This window comes from Neophocaena asiaeorientalis, unplaced genomic scaffold (assembly GCF_003031525.2).
Source record: "Neophocaena asiaeorientalis asiaeorientalis breed wild unplaced genomic scaffold, Neophocaena_asiaeorientalis_V1.1 scaffold429, whole genome shotgun sequence".
Taxonomy (NCBI): Eukaryota; Metazoa; Chordata; class Mammalia; order Artiodactyla; family Phocoenidae; genus Neophocaena; species Neophocaena asiaeorientalis.
Genome location: NW_020173550.1, coordinates 2,503,664 through 2,522,262, shown reverse-complemented (window position 1 = coordinate 2,522,262; position 18,599 = coordinate 2,503,664). Strand labels below are relative to the sequence as shown.

The 18,599-nt window shown below is 42.1% G+C and overlaps 1 protein-coding gene and 1 pseudogene across 2 annotated transcripts in view; both read right to left on the bottom strand.

Annotated features, from left to right (window-relative positions):
• Positions 1-10,272, bottom strand: part of PIWIL2 (piwi like RNA-mediated gene silencing 2) — an 87,028-nt gene extending 76,756 nt beyond the window's left edge. For both annotated transcript variants that reach the window (XM_024747745.1, XM_024747746.1), the window contains exons 1-9: positions 10,081-10,272; positions 8,499-8,586; positions 8,214-8,352; positions 7,523-7,729; positions 6,794-6,904; positions 4,193-4,310; positions 3,614-3,738; positions 2,484-2,564; positions 2,080-2,193 (exon numbers count right to left, since the gene is read on the bottom strand). In XM_024747745.1, the coding sequence (XP_024603513.1) occupies positions 2,080-2,193; positions 2,484-2,564; positions 3,614-3,738; positions 4,193-4,310; positions 6,794-6,904; positions 7,523-7,729; positions 8,214-8,352; positions 8,499-8,586; positions 10,081-10,272 (1,175 nt within the window). The remainder of the gene's footprint in view (positions 1-2,079; positions 2,194-2,483; positions 2,565-3,613; positions 3,739-4,192; positions 4,311-6,793; positions 6,905-7,522; positions 7,730-8,213; positions 8,353-8,498; positions 8,587-10,080) is intronic.
• Positions 10,273-16,970: 6,698 nt separating this feature from the next.
• On the bottom strand, positions 16,971-17,365 carry LOC112401446 (NADH dehydrogenase [ubiquinone] 1 beta subcomplex subunit 7 pseudogene; annotated as a pseudogene).
• Between the last annotated feature and the right edge of the window lie 1,234 nt (positions 17,366-18,599).

Below are 18,599 nucleotides of genomic sequence, written 5' to 3'. Positions count from 1 at the left end.
GGGGGGGGTACAGAATAAAAATTCTGAAAACAGAATTCCTTGACAAATAATAAAACCTAATAAAACTGCAATAATTAAAACAGTATCACACTGGTTTTAACCAGTGGTTAAATCCAAGTATTTTAGCATTTGATAGTGATTTAAATCTAAAGAAAAATGTTTTTCAATAAATTGTGTAACGGTACCAAAACAATCATTATGATCCTAACATCACACCAAATTCCAGAAGGTTTAAAACATTGGAAATTAAAACAAGTAGACCTCTCTAAGTAGAAAAACAAAGACAGTAACCATAAAGAAAGAAAGAGTGAATTTAAAGACATCTATTTTTATGTAATAAACATTCTTGAACACTTACTACAGGCTAGGAATAAACTACGTCTGGGTGTACCATGTGAGAGAAAGAGAGATGGTCCCCACTATCAAGGAGAGAGAGTCTAGGAGAGACAAAATAAATAATTACAAATTCAGTCAAAAAGGTTTGAGTCTTCCTTAACCTCTCTCTTTCTCTCACACTCCACCACCCAGTTGGGAAATTGAACGCTACTTTGAGAACATATCCAGAGGCCGACCCCTTCACACCACCTTTACTGCTGCCACCCCCTCTTTTTTTTTTTTGCGGTACGCGGGCCTCTCGCTGTTGTGGCCTCTCCCGTTGCGGAGCACAGGCTCCGGACGCGCAAGCTCAGCGGCCATGCCTCACGGGCCCAGCCGCTTTGCGGCATGTGGGATCTTCCCGGACCAGGGCACGAACCCGTGTCCCCTGCATCGGCAGGCGGGCTCTCAACCACTGCGCCACCAGGGAAGCCCTCTCCACTGGATTATTACAAGAGCTTCCTGGCTGGTCTCCCCACTTCTACCCCATCCCACCAAGCCTATTGTCCACACAGTAAGTAACAAGAGGGATCCTTTCACAACTCAAGTCACATTGTGTCACTCCTTGGCTACAAGCCCTATGTTTCACTCACACTAAAACCAAAACTCTTGACAACAGACTTACAAAGCTCTATATCCTCAGCTCTTCCTTCCATCTACTCCATCCTTCCACTGCCCTCACCTCACTTGCTCTGCTCTAGCCACCCTGGCTTCCCTGCTGCTCCTTGAAGAGCCAGACATATTTCTGGCTTAGGCCTTTACCTCAGCTGTCCCTCTAACAAGAATTCCCTTAGCCCAATTATTTACCTGGCTAACTCCTTCACCTGTTCCAAGTGTTGGTTCAAATGAGCTTGACATGTTACTGAAATGACAGCTCTCTCCCCTCTCCATCCCACCCCTAGTACTCCTGATCTCTCCTACCCTGTGTTCTATCTTTTCTCTCCTCCATACCTCTTATCACTTCTAGTACCCTATACAATTTACTTATCATGCTTATTATTTACTATTTATCTCACCTGACTACAATGCAAACTCCATGAGGAGAGGGATCTTTGTTTTGTTAACTGCTAAGTTCCAAAACTCTGGTACAAACTGGAGCGCTATACATATATGTTGATGGGATGAATGAATTTATCAGATAAGCAAAGATTCATAAGCTTGGTAACACCCAGTAGTTATACATAGCTGGTGAGAAAATAAACTAAGCAAATTTTCTAGAGGGTAATCGGTCAATATATATTTAAACATCTCATTATAGTAAATATTTCAAGTCTTTAAAATGTTCGACCTTTTCATTAAGTAATTCCACTTCTAGGTACACAACCTAAAAAAATCAGATGCACACAGATTTATGTATAAGACAGGATTTCATGTAACGATTACAAATTATACACATCTATATTTACTACAGTAAATATTTACTAGAGTAATACACTTAAACAAGAACTCAGGGTAGGTGTGTATTAAACCAAGTCTTCGTAACCAGAAACTTACATACATTCCTCCTCAGTCTAAGTGCAGCAGGTCTCTATTCAGATGCCTATCCTGGTAGGACTCACAGAAAGAGCACATCAATTCAGCATTCTCAATCTATTCTACAATTTAAAACCCAAACGGAACAATGGCTTATCTGTATTTATTACCAGCTATTACTGAACTTCTCAGAAAACTGTTTGTTAAACGTAGATGCCACCATCCACTCACATGATGTCCAGCACAGAATCATTCCGAATGACCTTATGGGAGACATCAGCTAGCAGGAAAAGACCTCCATCTGTCCTCCGGATGCTAGCTGCATAGCCCGGCCAGATCTGCAATCTGAAGACATACGTGGCCTTTACGCTGGGGTTCTAAAAGAACCACAGATATTTCCATGCCTCCATTTGAGGCAATACTTTGAGCAGATACTGCCCCTCCCCAATAACATTGAGAAAGCAACAGGAAACAAATTAAGTCAACATCATTGTGAACTTACTGAAAACCTAAGTTATGGAAAATAATTAACTCATAAAACTGTACTCACTATCATAAAATACTAATACGGTGATTGCAATGAAAAATTTATTTCCAGAACATTCAAAAGTGAGGAAGAAGAAAACACCACCAACCTGTATTGCTGTAGTACCATAGCACTTGTAGGGTCAAAGAAGTTTCTCCCCACCAGCTTCATATCTAAAAGTTTCATTACCCTGAAATAAAGAGCAAGAATGGGTTTTCTAGTAGAAAAATTAAAAATAATTAAGTTCAATTGCTCTTAGCTACATTTTCCTTTGAAAGCCTAAAAGAGCAGAAATGTTGATGCTCTTTGCACAATATAGCTTTTATGCTGAGAACACTCTTGCCAAAAGAAAAATAAAAATTACCAAAGTATTTATCTTGCAGTATATGCAACTGACTGCAGCTTTTTCTGCTAACTGGGTAACCAAAAATCAAGTTGGCTTCCCAAGCTCGATTTACATTACTTTTCCCCATTAACTAAAAAGAGCACAAGAAAGTCCATTTCTGGGCTTCCCTGGTGGCGCGGTGGTTGAGAGTCCGCCTGCCGATGCGGGGGACACAGGTTCGTGCCCTGGTCCGGGAAGATCCCACATGCCGCGGAGCGGCTGGGCCCGTAAGCCATGGCCACTGAGCCTGTGCTCCGCAACGGGAGAGGCCGCAACAGTGACAGGCCCACGTACCGCCAAAAAAAAAAAAAAGTCCATTTCTAAATTTGTGACTATCAGTCAGGCTTAGGAAGTTATGTTTGTTTCTGGCAGTTGAGCTAAGTAGAAATCAGGTTCTGTTTCATTTTAAAAAAGGTGGTTTGGGAATAACAGTTTTATGAAAATTTGGGAGTCTTCAGAAAAGTTAAAAAATTATGAGCTGTCTGTATCCAAAAATTCAAAGGACTGGGAAAAATTCTAGCAAAAATTTTTACATGCTACCTCTTCAAGTAGCCCCATCACTGACACCATTAAATATGTACCATAAACATTTGCTTTTAAAGTTCCTGAATGAATGGAAGGAAACCAGCCCCCTCTGTCCAGCTACTTCAAACCTACTTTCATATACCCAAATCTGGACAATCACTTGAGATAACTTTTAATAAGTTAGCCTTAATGTCATCCATTTATTTATTATATGTTTCCAAACTCATCTATATACGCACTGTATTTTAATACCACCCAAGCTTCCTGAAGAGCTCTGTTACAAATACAAGACTGAGGTTAAAGAAAATAAGACTTCAGCCGTTTCTCACCGACGGAAAACAACATTGTAGAACGGAACACACAAGTCAGAACAGGGCTCCAGGATCTTTGTCAACTGAATCTTAATGATGATCTCGGCACTGTCAGTTTTCCTTTGACTTTTTAACTCAAGAACCTAACAAATAAACATATGCAAGTAAAGAGAAATTACAACACTACCAAGCGCTAATCTAATCCAACTGTGTTCTAGAACACTATAATATCTTAAACATGTTTTATTCTTTACTGTTACTTTGCTGTCCACACTAGACAAAATCACAGCATGACAAGTAGGACTTATGAAAGGATTTAGTAAGAGAAACCCAGTGGAGAACTAGCAATAGAGGCTTTCGAATTAGCAATCTTGAATATTCTTTGTCACTAAGGTCAAAGGCTTCCAACCACTCCTCTTAAGAGAGAAGGGACTAGAAAGAACTCAGATGTAAAAGTTTCTCAGTTTGCAATTTCTTTGTTATGGAGAAGTCTGCCTTTCCTCTCAGAATAGGAAAGTACAACTCAAATGTTCAGGGACACTATGATTTCCCCACCACCCGTGCTTCCCCCCAAGTGCACTTCCTATTTGGTCTCACTTGTTTTAGCTTAACAGGCAGATAGAGAATGGATCCATCGAAAGCAGTGATGTTTCCGGTGACAGCTTGATGGTCCTTCAACATGCCAAACTTCATGCTTTTGCACTCCACATTGGGGCTAGAAAATAATAAAGAGGATTTTACTTCAGTTTGACTTTACAGCTGTGTGGTAGGTCTGTTAGAGATGCAGTCACTTATGACTACTGCTCCATCTAGTGGTCATATTAAAATATTGAAATACATCTGACTAAAAAAAGAACTCTGACCCAAGGATACTGGGTCACAGAAAATAAAAATAATCCGTAAATCCACCACCCAAACACAACTGCCTTAACATGTCAGTGTACATTCTTCGAGAGTTTAGACCAGAGGGTCAGAAAACTTTTATGGAAAGATTTTACAGGTCATATGGTCTCTGTTACAACTATTCAACTCTGCTAACATAGCACAAAAGCCTCGTAGACAATATGTAAACCAATAAGTATGGCTATGTTCCAGCAAAACTTTATTACAAAAACAGGCAGTGGGCCAGATTTGCCCAGCAGGCCTGCCACAGCTTGCTAATCCCTGCTCTAGCATCTACAGAAATATACACTTTTAAAAATATATTTTTAAAAAATATAGGATTTTACTCTAACCATTTTTCACTCACAGCAATTTCAACTTTTTTTTTTTTTTGCGGTACGCGGGCCTCTCACCGTTGTGGGCTCTCCCGTTGCGGAGCACAGGCTCAGCGGCCATGGCTTACGGGCCCAGCCACTCCGCAGCATGTGGGATCTTCCCGGACCGGGGCACAAACCCGTGTCCCCTGCATCAGCAGGCAGACTCTCAACCACTGCGCCACCAGGGAAGCCCTCAACTTTTTATCAATTCACTGTCACAAATCTTACAGCTTTGAAAAAGTCCAGTAGCTACTTTGTACAATGACTGTCCCAACAGATCACAGTAACACACAACCTATTCTACAACTTCGAAGTTTAAACAAATCCAAGGCTAAAAAGGGTCAAGCACGTTCAAGTACATGAAGAAAGATAACATCAACCAAAAAAATCAAGCGGTAATCCAATACAGTCATCGCCAAAACTAAGCGCTCATATGCTACCATCACATTCCAAAATGCTTCTTCTAAAAAATTCACACATACATGGCATTATGCCCAAGACACTATATTTAAATTTGTCTTTTTAGAGCCCCATGATGTCAAGGAAGCTACAGGATGACCAGTCACGGTAATACATCCTCTCGGTATTCTCTCATCCTCTTCACATTGTGGCTTCAAAGGTCTGCATCTACAATCTCGAAATTTATAGAATCCATGTCTTCTCCATAGCCTGGTCAATGCAGAGACCCGTGAGGAGTCTCACACTCCTTTCTGTTTCATTATCAGTTGTCAACCCATTTCCAGAGCAAGTACTCTTCCCTCTCATTAACACCCATCTCCATCCCTTACATTCCAGAACAGGCCCATTCCCACCACCTTCCCCTCTTGCTAGTTCAATTTCACCCGGTTTCCTGACTACTTCTCTTCACTTGTCACATGTGTTCACGTCCAGTTTCTTACCTCACCGAAACCTTTAAAGCAATTATCATTCCATTTCTCATTCCTCTTACATACTTTTAAAATAAGTGGCCAATCCACTGGCTATTTCTCATGGCCCAGGCTCTCCTTTGTTCTTTTAGTCTCATTTTTTCCCCATAACACTAATAAAGCTACTAGAAAATCACCAAGGGTGCCTCTTGAAAGCAAATTCAACAACTTTTTTCCCTGTGGCCAAAGTCAACCACCTCTCCCTCATTCAAATGGGTCCTTCTTTCTGGCTTTATAACCCTGTCTTCAGGGTATTGTTCCCCTAACTGTTCCTTTCTTCTCTCTTTCATTCCACTTCTTCTTCTTGTACCAATTAATAGCTGTGCTTCAAAAATTCAGTCTTCCATCTTCCTTTTTCTCCATAAATATTCCAGAACACTCATTTATTTTCACAATTCCAGCTAATAACCTTCAGTTAATGGCTCTCCTGAGATTTTAAAAAAGAACACAGACTAATATAAATTCTTAACTTTTAAATAAGTATGATAAATCCTAAAGTTACTGATATAAAATTAAAGTTATTTTCTCTGGTTTTTTCACCCTCAAATTTAACCCTAGACTATCACTGGTGAGCCATCAAATGCTGGTATAGCACTCATGCAGGGAGGATCCAGGTATTGTGGGGTGTGTTTTTGATACCACTTTGGGGGGGGGTCTCTTTAAGAAGAGGAATACAAAACTACAGATACAAGGTAAGTTAAAAAGGTTATGAAGGGGTCTATGCAAGTAAAAGGCCCTGAACTTAAGTTTCATTAACTTTACAGAAAATCCACCTCTAACCTCATGCATAAAATTGCACCTATTAAGTTAAAATCTGGATTGGTAATATAGCTAAACACACACACACAAAATGTTAACTTTAAACTTATTGCAAGGATCTGAATACATGAATTACTGTAGGGGGAGCTGCATCAGGAGTTATACACAAAAACAATTCAGTTATTCCTGTGGAACTATTTCATTACTGTTCTCTAAGAAGTGAACAATACAGAGGGGAAAAACGCTGTGAATACCTGAAAGTCACATGATATTGATAAACTGCTTCATTACGACACTGTATTTTGATAAGGTTCAATCCCAAAGATTGAGGTGTTCCTTTTGATCCTTGCTTCACAAAAGGCTCTCTAGAAAATAAAAACCAAAAGCACCCACATATGCCAAAAACAAACAAATAATCCATGCCACAAAAATGCAAAGAAAGAAAAGGAAAGGAAAGATAGATTGGGGGAAGTAGTATTTCACACTTTGCTTACAGGTACACAGACCAAGAATCAAGACATACAAAAGAAGCTTTGAAAGCCAGAAGGTAAATTCTTAGCAATCTCTAATTAGAGAAGCAAGGTCACCCTATTTGTCCTAGTAATATCACTAGAATAACTAGGGCAGCTAACTAAGAACATAAGAATTAGTTCTGTAGAGAAAAATGAACTGCTGCAATGTATTTCCTAGATAATTTCCTTATCTTCAACATGACAAAGAATTATCTATGTCTGAATTGGGAAGGAAATGAAAAGCCATGAGTAGACTCTAGATAAATACATACTATCATCACTAACCCCATTTCACCTCATCAGGAATTGCCCCACCTCTCTGTCATTCTCCCCACTGGCAAAAAACAAAACAACCCTGCAGTACCTACCACCCAAGGAGGACTTTAGACACAACAGAACAGAGTTTGCAATACTATGCGAAGGCCTCCTCCACATCATCACCAAGCAGGGATGGCAGCACTCCTGACTTACTTCTCCTTGTGTTCTGCAGTCCCAAGTGGTGGGCGATCCAGAGAATGCAGTGGGGCCGGGGGCAGAGGTGGCGGAGATGACAGCTGGGCAGGATCCTGAGAATTCAGGCTGAGAGCACCGGGAGCCTTGTATACTCCTCTGCCTATACCACCAGCTGCTCTTCCCATCGGTAATAAAAAGGCATCCAAATTCCCTCTTCCAAGCGTTCTGAAATGTTGAAAAGAGGCAAATCAGAACTTTCTCAATCATGCTTCTATCTGTGCCCTATCTAAATGAGTCCCCCAAATCTATATTCTCTTCCTGGAGGAGTCAGCAAAAGAGACCCAAGCGTTGGGATTCTCTCCAAATCCAATATGCTAACATGACTTATTCATCAATTGTTATTAATATTGACTCTCAGGGCCAACTTCCACAGCAGAAATTGAGATGGAAGTTTGACCCACCTGGGTTAAAGAACCACTACCACCAGGCAAACAGGGTGGTGAACTGTGCTGTGGAGTACTGCTTTTACCCTCGTCCAAAGACTGACCGCATCAGTAGCTGCTGACTACTCTTGGAAAATACCCATTCTTACCATGAAGCCATGCATTGTTTCTTTGTGAGACAATACAACCCACTTTAGAGTTTCTCTCTGGACTTACAGATATTTCATCTGAATTTGATGGCTACCCAAGAAGGCAACTTTACCCACCTACTCCAACCAACGGAGGCCTCTGCCATCTTGCTATCTCCAGATGCCAACACTGAAGGATCCAGAAAAGTGGGATGGGGTTCTTCTTTGTCCTTGCGTGCCATACTGGTAGACAAGCCTCGACCTAAAATGCCTCTACCTAAACGGAAGAGTCAAACCCCAGCTGTAACCGTGAGCTGAACATTTTATAAAGTACAGTAATTTTTCTGAAGATAAACTGTGTGAATTTAAGAACAAAGCAATCATATATAACACCACGTTTTCTCAAGTTAGTCTTCCACATACCTAAAGGAGGCATTTCCTGTTCCACAGGGGTCCGGGACACTGTTTCAAGGCCCAGTCCTCGGAACATTGAGACCAAACCCCTAGATTCCTACAGAAAGTCAAAGAATAAAGTTATTCTAAGATGCAGTTTAAAACCTCAGAAACACTGTTGGTTTTCTTCAAGTCTTGGTAAATTATAAAAATCATCCACTTCAAATTCTGTAAATGTTACAAGAATAAAAATACCTTACAAAAATTGTTTAAATCCTTATGGTCTTAAAAAAAAACACTTCTGTCGGACTTCCCTGGTGGCACAGTGGTTAAGAATCCCCCTGCCAATGCAGGGGACACGGGTTCGATCCCTGGTCCGGGAAGATCCCACATACCGTAGAGCAACTAAGCCCGTGCGCCACAACTACTGAGCCTGTGCTCTAGAGCCCACGAGCCACAACTACTGAAGCCCGCACACCTAGAGCCTGTGATCCGCAACAAAAGAAGCCACCGCAATGAGAAGCCCACGCACCACAACAAAGAGCAGCCCTCGCTCGCCGCAAATAGAGAAAGCCCGTGCACAGCAACGAAGACCCAACGCAGCCAAAAATAAATAAATTTATGTAAAACAAAAAACAAAACACTTATGTCATATTAGGTTTTCAAGCATAAACAGTTACAGTTCATGACTTGATATACAGTATAACAAATGCAACAGAATTATTTTTCTAGTTCATTTCCTGTACACCTAAGGTAAGAGAGAACAAGTGTACTGGCTAATAAATTTTCCCAAAAAATGGATCATTTAAGGTTATCAGAATTTTGGTTTTTTTTTAAATAACCTCAACAAAACTTGCTACTGTTTTCCTGTAGCAGTCTTGGAAGTTTACTACTGTTACACCAATTAGAGCTGCCACATATAGACTCAAGCAATCCATTTGAGTAAAAATACAGGATTACCGTCAATTATGTTTCTTCTTACAGAATGTTACATCTGACATTGTCAACCTACTTAAAATTGTCATAACTGCACTATTAGATTCTTCCTGTATTTGCTAACTTTTTATTCTTTGAGATTCATTATAGACAAATACCATTCTTAAAATTACTATATAATTAGGAGATTAAGAATGCATATCCATGCGAGTATACACACAGCACTAACAATAGCTGAAGATCCTCTTTTTCTTTAAGATTCAGGCAAAGAGCCTTCTGAAAGAAACCATTCTTAACAATTATGACCTTAGAGGCAAGAGTGGCTGCTAATACCATAGAGTCAAACCCAGAGTGGAAATCTTAAACACTCACAAAAAAAGAAAAGACTGTACCTTTAAACCTATCATTTATGTATGCATATATTTATATTTATAGAAGCTAGAGAACTAAGGCATTTACCCGGGTCCATCTAACATTCATTACGAGGCCCTTTTTCTAGACTTTCAACTCAATAATTTGAAATATATTCCAAGAGGCAACCACCTTGTTCAAGGGAAAAAAAAAACAAACCCTTGCTTTCATATAGGGCTTCCCAGTTTCCTAAGTACCTTGAAATCCCTTATTTGCCCTGATGATAAGCTGTGTGCTGCTACTATGTATGCAGACACGGTCTTACCTTTTGCACTGGCCCACTCTGTGGGCCTGGCTCCTCTCGCTTTTCAAATACATGGCCTCTGCCTGCAGGTCCTGCCCTGCCCAGAGCTGGGTCCAAAGGTTTTGGAGCCTGTTGCCAAGAGCCCGGCATCCGAACAGACTGAGATGGGTGCACAGGAGACGGGCCCCTGAAGGGTGGTCGGACAGGATCCATTGCAAGGCTGCAGAGGACACAGGTGTCAATCTGTTCTGGTTAATTATCTGCCATCATTTTATAATTTAAATGATTCCCAATTGTTTTCCTTCTCCTTCAAGACAGACTCACAAAGCATTAAGAAAAAAAAAAAACAGCTACTTTGGATCAGACCAGTGATACAACCAGCCTCCTATATTATGTTCACTTCAAAAGCTTCTGTTTAGCACAGAATATTCTAAACACTCTCCATCAGCAATCTCTTAAAGGCCAAGCCCTCCTGGAATTTACTTATATTTTCTACCCAAACGGCCTCTTAGAGAACTCAGTCCTGTAAGTTAACTACCAGTTGTAGAGGGAAACGCTCTTTATGTATGGGCCTGATTTTGCTTTATAAGTAAGTTTATAGTTAACATAGCCATATCATAAAATTTTTTGTCCATAAATATTTATGGGTTTTGCTTCATTTTGGGTCACTCTTTCTTCTACCAGAGTCCTAATATTTTTCCAGTCTATTTTCACATTAAACTTTTCCATCTCCTCCTTGGTTCCTTAGCTGCTTCTCTGAATCTTTATCCAATTCCTTTCTATAAAACTCTTCTTTCAAACTCTACCAGAACTGAGGTCTCCAGGGTACAGACCCTTTCTGGTTTGAGCCTATGATTCCTGCCGAGTCTGACAGGTGACACTTAACACTTCCCCCCACCCCGCAAGGTAACCAGGGATGATGCTCTTCTCGCCCCTCAAGCCTCAGACTCACTAAGCTTCTTCAAAATCACTTTATAATCTGTAGACTTCAGGACTCCTTCTTTCAGGGGCTCCCTTCATTGTCTGGACTCACCCCTGCTCCCTGAAGAATCTTTTGTAACCAACAAGTAAGCCTCTTCTTAACTTCTGCAAACGTGTCGTAAGTATTAGCTACAGAGAAATCAGGCCATGCATATAAAGACAAGACTGACATACAATTCCTAAGTCAACTATAGGTGAAGGCGGTTCAGGATCTGGCAAAAAAATTTTAAATAAATTATTATCTTTTACACTAAAATGGGAGGATATGCCTCCCTTACTCAAAGGCTACTACAGTTCTCCCCTTTAATTGTTTAAACTCCTTTTCAGTTAGCTTGGCCTCTTCACTCACAACTTCTCACCACCACTGGAAGAAACCAGAACATTCAGTAGCCTAACTGGTACACACTGAGAGGCACTATAACACCTACCAATTACTGGATTTCTGGAATCCTCTTCTTTCTCCACCCCTCCCTCACCTCCACCATCACTTCTACAGATTCAGGCCCTCCCTTAATGTGGATTTTCTCATTTGATTAGTTAGCAGGTGGCTGGCTGACTATAAGGTACAAGCGGGGAGAGTCCAAGGACAAGCAGGTCCCAGGACCGGTGAGGCCTACGTTCCCCACCCCTCCAAGTGCGGGCTCTGGGCTGGGGCATATGACTGGGCCTAACCAGAAAAGAGGTTCCTGAAGGCAAATACTACATCCCTTCCACCCTGGAGAAAGCATCATTCCCCAAACCAAAACTCCCCTGGGGGTCCTGCCCACCCCTTGTGTGCGAGTAACACTCACGCCCGCCCAGACCCCTCTCCCCATCAGAGTCCCCTCCCTCCCCAGGCACCACCTTCCCACCTCTCCCAGGTCCTGCGTTCGTCCTACCCCCCCCCAACCCCCCAGCCTCAAATAACAACTCCCCGCCCCCGCCCCTGGCCCAGGCTCCACCCAGGGGCCCACAGGCCCTCGCGGCTCCCCAGGGATACGGGGTGAGAGAACAGGGGAGGGTCCGAGTGGGCCGGAGGGGCCCCCGTTCACCAGCAAGAGCTTGAGCGAAAGCGCACCTGGCCTGTAGCAGAGCGACCTTGGCCCCCCCGGCCTTCCACACCTGCGTCCCCTCCTCTCACCAGCGTTCGAGCACTCGCGTACCTCAGCGAGTCCTCAAGCTAACCCCGGGTTCAACGCTCGCGCAGCGCCACGGTCCCACATGCTCCAGACCCCAAGTTCCCGTCTTCTCGCGGTGCCTCCGAGGCTGAACCCATTGGCCAAACGAAGTGCCACTCACAAGAACCAGCAGTCTCATTGGCTCTTCTGCAAAGAGTGCCTCCCTCTCCCGTTCCAGCAGCTTCTTTCACTATAGCACTAGGTTCGTCCGAAAGGGGTGCTCTAAGTGGGGGTCCAGAAGTTAGGAGTGAACCTAAGCGTTAAAATGTGTTACGTTTTCAAGATCCTGACTCCCATGCCGTTGGCAACTCCTGTAAACAGAGTTAGCTTACACGCTCATGAAGAGATTGACTTGCCCCATCCTTCCCAGTTAGAGGATATAAGGATGTGGGTGATGAATAGGAAAGAGCTTGAGTTGACATTCAAACACCTAATTATGTGATCTCTAAGCCTCACTGTACTTATATATAAAACAGGAAGAAAATCATCCATTCATAGGATTGTATGGAAATGTATATACGTTAATGAGATGATGCATGTAAAATACCTGGCACAAGGAGAAGATTGCCTGCAATAAATTTTGCCTATCATTATTATTTATTAATACCTGAATCTGTGAGCCAAGAAGAGCTTTCTTCAAACTATGTAAAAGCATTGGTGGTTAACTCTGCAGCAACAGTATAATTTCCAAATAAATAAAGATTTCTCTCCCTCTCCAATCATTTTGGCAAATGACTGCACCCCTCTCCAACCCCAAGTTTTCTGAGGTGGTTGGGGTCCAGCTTCCAGAGACCTTGGCTGATGTTGTAAAGACATGTAAATACTCTATATGGAATAGGGCTAGACACGGCTTTTCCAAGCCTCAGATATCTCATACCTCGTTTTAATCCATACATTCAAGGACTCTCCTCTCCTTCCCAAAACAGAATAGCTTGAAAATTATTGGAGCAGGAGAATTTCCAAAGCGGGAATCTAATTGGTGGGATACCCCTTCCCGCTTTGTAGATGTTATTTGTTTAACACTATATGTGAGTTCTTCTACCTCACAGCCTTCCTACTTTACAATGTTACAATGTTATGTTATAATAACATGTATACTGAATTCTCTTGTTCATGCCAACATTTAGTAGCAAGTGCACTCAAAAATAGTTATACATGGGGCTTCCCTGGTGGTGCAGTGGTTGAGAGTCCGCCTGCCGATGCAGGGGACACAGGTTCGTGCCCCGGTCCGGGAAGATCCCACATGCCATGGAGCGGCTGGGCCTGTGAGCCATGGCCGCTGAGCCTGCGCATCCAGAGCCTGTGCTCCGCAATCTGAGAGACCACAACAGTGAGAGGCCCGCGTAGCAAAAAAAAAAAAAGAGTAGACAGGATATAGAAATACCCTGTACAATATTTCTAGCCAACCCACACATAATGAATACTAGTTATTTCACCAAAGGAAAATCCACATAGTCTCAGTGTTGACTGGAAATAAAGATAGTTGAAGCTCTCTAAAGAGTGGACATCTGCTTAAAAGCTTTCAAAAGCTAATCAACCTCTCCTGGAGTTTACATTCCCCAACACTTCAGTTGTTAATTAACCATACCTAGGATATTGATTTAAAAGAGCACACACATATTGTACTGTTTAAAGTATTTAAAATTAAATTACAGATGATATAAGATGATATTTTCCTAACACCAAATTCTGTCCACTTGGCCTTGCCAGGCTCTAAAATTCAGGGTGAGGATGGCCCTGTCACTGTATACAATCTGGATTTTCCCAGGCAGTCATGACATCAAAGAGTCTGGCCCTTTGTCCCCAGTAAGTGTTTCCATTCTGACCATAAATCCTGATTTGTTGTTGTTATCGTTGTTGAGAAAATAAAGTCACCAGAGCCACAGCAAGACAAATGGCAGAAAATGACATTACCTGTTTGGCCTAGAAACTACAGGGAAGATTTAATTGAAATTGGACGTACATCTATAATACCTCTGGGTTCCAGGCAGAGGTAAACACAGATCCTCCCAGGAGAAATACACCCTCCACCTGGCCCTCAAAGTTCCCACACAGGAACTCGCAAGAAAAAATAAATCACAAAACACATTAGGGTCAATAAAATGGGTGAACTGTTATGATTGTTTGTTGGGTTGTTTTGTTTAAATTAATTTTAAAAACACACATTAGGCTCAATAAGAAGACAAACAATGCAATTTTTTAAATGGGCAACAGATATGAACTGATCTTTCACCAAAGAAGATGTACCAATGGGTAAAAATCACATGAAAATGTGCTCAACACCGTTAGTCATTCAGGAAATGCAAACAGACAGACAAACAAAAACACAGTAAGATATTTCACAGCCACTAGAATGGCTATAATACATAGGACAGATAATAATTGTGATGGTTACTTTTATGTATCAGTTTGGCCAACAGGTACCCAGATATTTGGTCAGACATTATTCTGTGTGTTTCTTGGAGGGTGTTTTGGATGAAATTAACATTTGAATTGGGAGATGGGGTAAAACAGACTGCCCTCTCTAATGTGGATGGCCTCATCCAATCAATTGAAGGCCTAACTAGGACAAGAAGGCTTACCCGTGCTGGATTAAGAGAGAATTTTTCTCACCTGACTGCCATTGAACTGAAACATCAGCTTTTTCCTGCCTTCTGACTCAAACTAAAGCATTGGCTCTTCTGGGTCTTAAGTCTGCAAGCCTTCAGATTGGAACACCACCATTGGCTCTCCCAGTTTTCAGGCCTTTGGATTTGGACTAGAACTACACCATTGGCTCTCCTGCAACTCCACTGAAGATCTTGGGATTTGTCAACCTCCATAATCACATATTATAATTCCTTAGTAGAAAGTGTATGTATATATAAATATAAATATAAATATAAATATATATATATATACATATAAGCTCCTAATGGTTCTGTTTCACTGGAGAACCCTGACTAATACAGATTGTGGTACCATGAAGTAGGGTGCTGTTGTAAAAAATACATAAAAATATGGAAGTGGTTTTGGAGCTGGGTGATGGGTATAATTGGAAGACTTTTGAGGTACATGCTAGAAAAAGCCTAGATTTCCTTGAAGGGGCTGTTGGTAGAAATATGGATGTTAAAGGTGCTTCTGGTGAGGTCTCAGACAGAAATGAGGAACATGTTATTGGAAACTGGAAGAAAGGTGATCCTTGTTATAAACTGGGAAAGAACTGGCTGAATTGTAGTCTTGTGCTTTGTGGAAGGTAGAACTCCCAAGCAATGAACTTGGATATGTAGCTGAGGAGATATCTAAGCAAACTGTCGAGGCGTGACCTGGCCTCTCCTTCCTGCTTACAGTAAAACGTAAGAGGAGAAAGATAAATTGAAAGAAAGATTAAGCAAAAAAGAATCAGAGTTTGAAGATTTGGGAAGTTCTCAGCCTATCTGTAGTGCAAAAAAAAGTGAGAAAGCTTGTTCTGGAGAGAACACCCAAGGGTGCGGCTAGACAATCACTCTACTAGGAGATTATCCATGGTTAACTATGGAGCTGATCAGCTATCTCAGCAGAAGCTAGAAGCAAAAATAGGATTATGTTGAACAGCAACAGAAACACTGCCAGTTTGGACCAAAGGGAAGAGAGACTGGATGAAATAAAGGAAGGCTTTCTAAAGGATGGCTTTTGGACTTCTGGAATTCTACAGGACAGGACAATAGAGCGATTCAACATGCTTAATCCTTTAAGAAAAGGGAAGAATAACCCCAAAGGTGATTCAGCCATCGCCAGTGCTGCCACTGTCACCACAAGTCTATGTGACAAAGCTATTTCCCCTTCATAGCTTCACATCTGGAGAGGAATATTGCTTCAGGATGAATCATACCTCAAGTCTCACCAATATCTGATTTAGTTGATGTCTAGATGAGATTTTGGGCTTGGAATTAATGCTGGAGTAGGTTAAAACTTTTGGAGCTATTGAGATGGGGTGAATGTATTTTGAATGTGAGAAGGACATGAATTTGGCGGGACCAGAGGGCAGGATGTTACGAACTGAATTTTGTCCCCCCAAGAGTCATATGTTGAAACCTAACCCCCAGCGTCACTGTATTTGGAGCAGGGCCTCTGGGGAGGTAATTAAGGTTAAATGAAGTAATAAGGGTAGGGCCCAACTCATAGCACTGGTGTCCTTAGAATAAGAGACACCAGAGATCTCTCTTTTCTTTCCCTGTGAGCAAAGAGGAAAGGCCACGTGAAAACACAATACAACAAGAAGGTGGCTGTCTACAAGTCAGGAAGAGAGCCCTCACCAGAAACCAAGTTTGCCAGCGCCTTGGTCATGGACTTCTAGCCTCCAGAACTGTGAGAAAATAAATGTCTGTCATTTAAGCCACCTTGTCTGCAGTATTTTGTAATGGCAGCCCTAGATGACTAATGCAGTAATAAAGTCAGCAAGGATGTTGTGCTGTAAGTGCCTGACATTAAGCTTTTTTTTCATTGTAATTCAAGTGCCTGGTATTAAGCTTCTCATTGCCAAGACACCCGTTTCAAAGACATCCATCTCAAATAAACATGCTGCCATCTAAATAACTAGATAAGGAACCAGGACACCTCCACCCAAGAAGTTCCCCTTTTAGAAAGCCCTGGGTGACACTGACCTCTTGAGTGCTCCTGTTTTTTCCTCCCCGTGCCCTAATTCCTGCTCTTGGGATTCATTCATTCATTCATTTATTTTGGGTGGCGGGGCCTGCAGGTTTTATTTCTTGACTGGTCCACGGGATGGTAGGCAGTTGCACTACAGCCCACCTCTCAGGCCACCTCACTGGGCCCCTGGCTCTTGGCTGTGTCTGCCTTCTTCTGCTCCTGCTGTTGTTGGAGCAGCAGGGGCTCTGACTCAAACTCCTTCATGCGCTTCCCGTAGTCCATGTACTCGCAGTAGTCCCAGTTGTGCTGTCGTGCTTGCAGGCCAGGAAGTCGGGGAATGTGACAGCTTACACCTGAGAAGCCCGATGAGGTAGTGAGCACAGTAGTCATACTGATGCAGCACCGGCTGCGCCTTGCTCCACCTGCAGCTGAGGGGCTACCATCCCATGCTCCTTGCGCCTGAGGAAGCCATAGTCGGGTGGGAAGGTGGGCATCTGGAGGGGGTCAGGCTCCCCCAATGCATCACACAGCTAGCGCCTGGCCAGGTGCCCCACCTCCATGTCTGCTGTTGCTGCAGGTTCCTGTGGGAGTCCATGCTCCTAGGTTTTAAATTCACCAATGAAGAGTGAACCTGCAAAACCCTAGCCACCCCACTCTCAACCTTAATAAAGGCCGAACTGCAGGTTCTCACTTTCTATCTGTCTCTGTGTCTGTCTCTGTGTCTGTCTCTGTGTCTGTCTCTGTCTTTGTCTCTGTGTCTTTCTCTCTCTGTCTCTCTGTCTCTGTCTCTCTTCTGTCTCTGTCTGTCTGTCTTTCTCTCTCTCTCTCTCTCTCTCTATATATATATATATGTATATATTTCCCCATGACCTTGCTGTGTGGCCCTCAGGCATGCCATGTACCCTCCAGCACTTGATTTTTCAAAGTTCCCTGATGGTTGCTGCTGTGGTGCATCCTGCAGTCGTCATAAGAACCCAATGGCCAGTGCAGCCACAGCAGTGGCTCAGGTCATATAAGCAGATAGGTTAGGGGATGCACCACTTTCGAAAACATTGGCAGTTTCTCAAAAAGTTCAACAAAAAATTTCCTTAGGAACCAAGAGTTCCACTTCTTGGTAACTACCTAAGAGGAATGAAAACATATGCTCCCACAAAACTTGCAAGCGTACATTCATAGCATCAATTTTTATGAGAGCCAGACCTGAAAACCAATTAAATGCTCATCAACTGGTGAATGGATAAGCAAAATGTAGTGTGTTCATACAATGGACAGATTCAGCATTAAAAAGGAACACAGTACTATGCTATGCCATGGAGGAACCTCAAAACACATTATGTTAAAAGACAAAGCCAGACACAAGAAACCGTATATTGTACGATTCCACTTATATGGGAAGTCTAGAAACGACAAATGCATAGAGACAGAATGTAGACAAGTGGTTGTCTGGGGCTGGAAGTGAGAATGAGGGTGAACTGTTAATGGGCCTGGGGGATTTTATTAGTGTGATAACAGTGTTCTAAAACTGATTTGTGGTGATGTCTGTACCACTCATTAAATTTACCAAAAATTATTGAATACTCTAATAGGGTAAGTTTTATGATATGTAAAATAGATCTTAATAAAACCTCCTTTAAAAACATAAGCAAACAAGCAGAAACTACAGTGAACAGAACCAGATCCACAAAGATTTCAAAGAAAAGAATCACTGGACACAGAATATAAATAAATCTGGAATACGTTTTTTGTTTTTTTTTTAAATTTATTTATTATTTATTTTTGGCTGTGTTGGGTCTT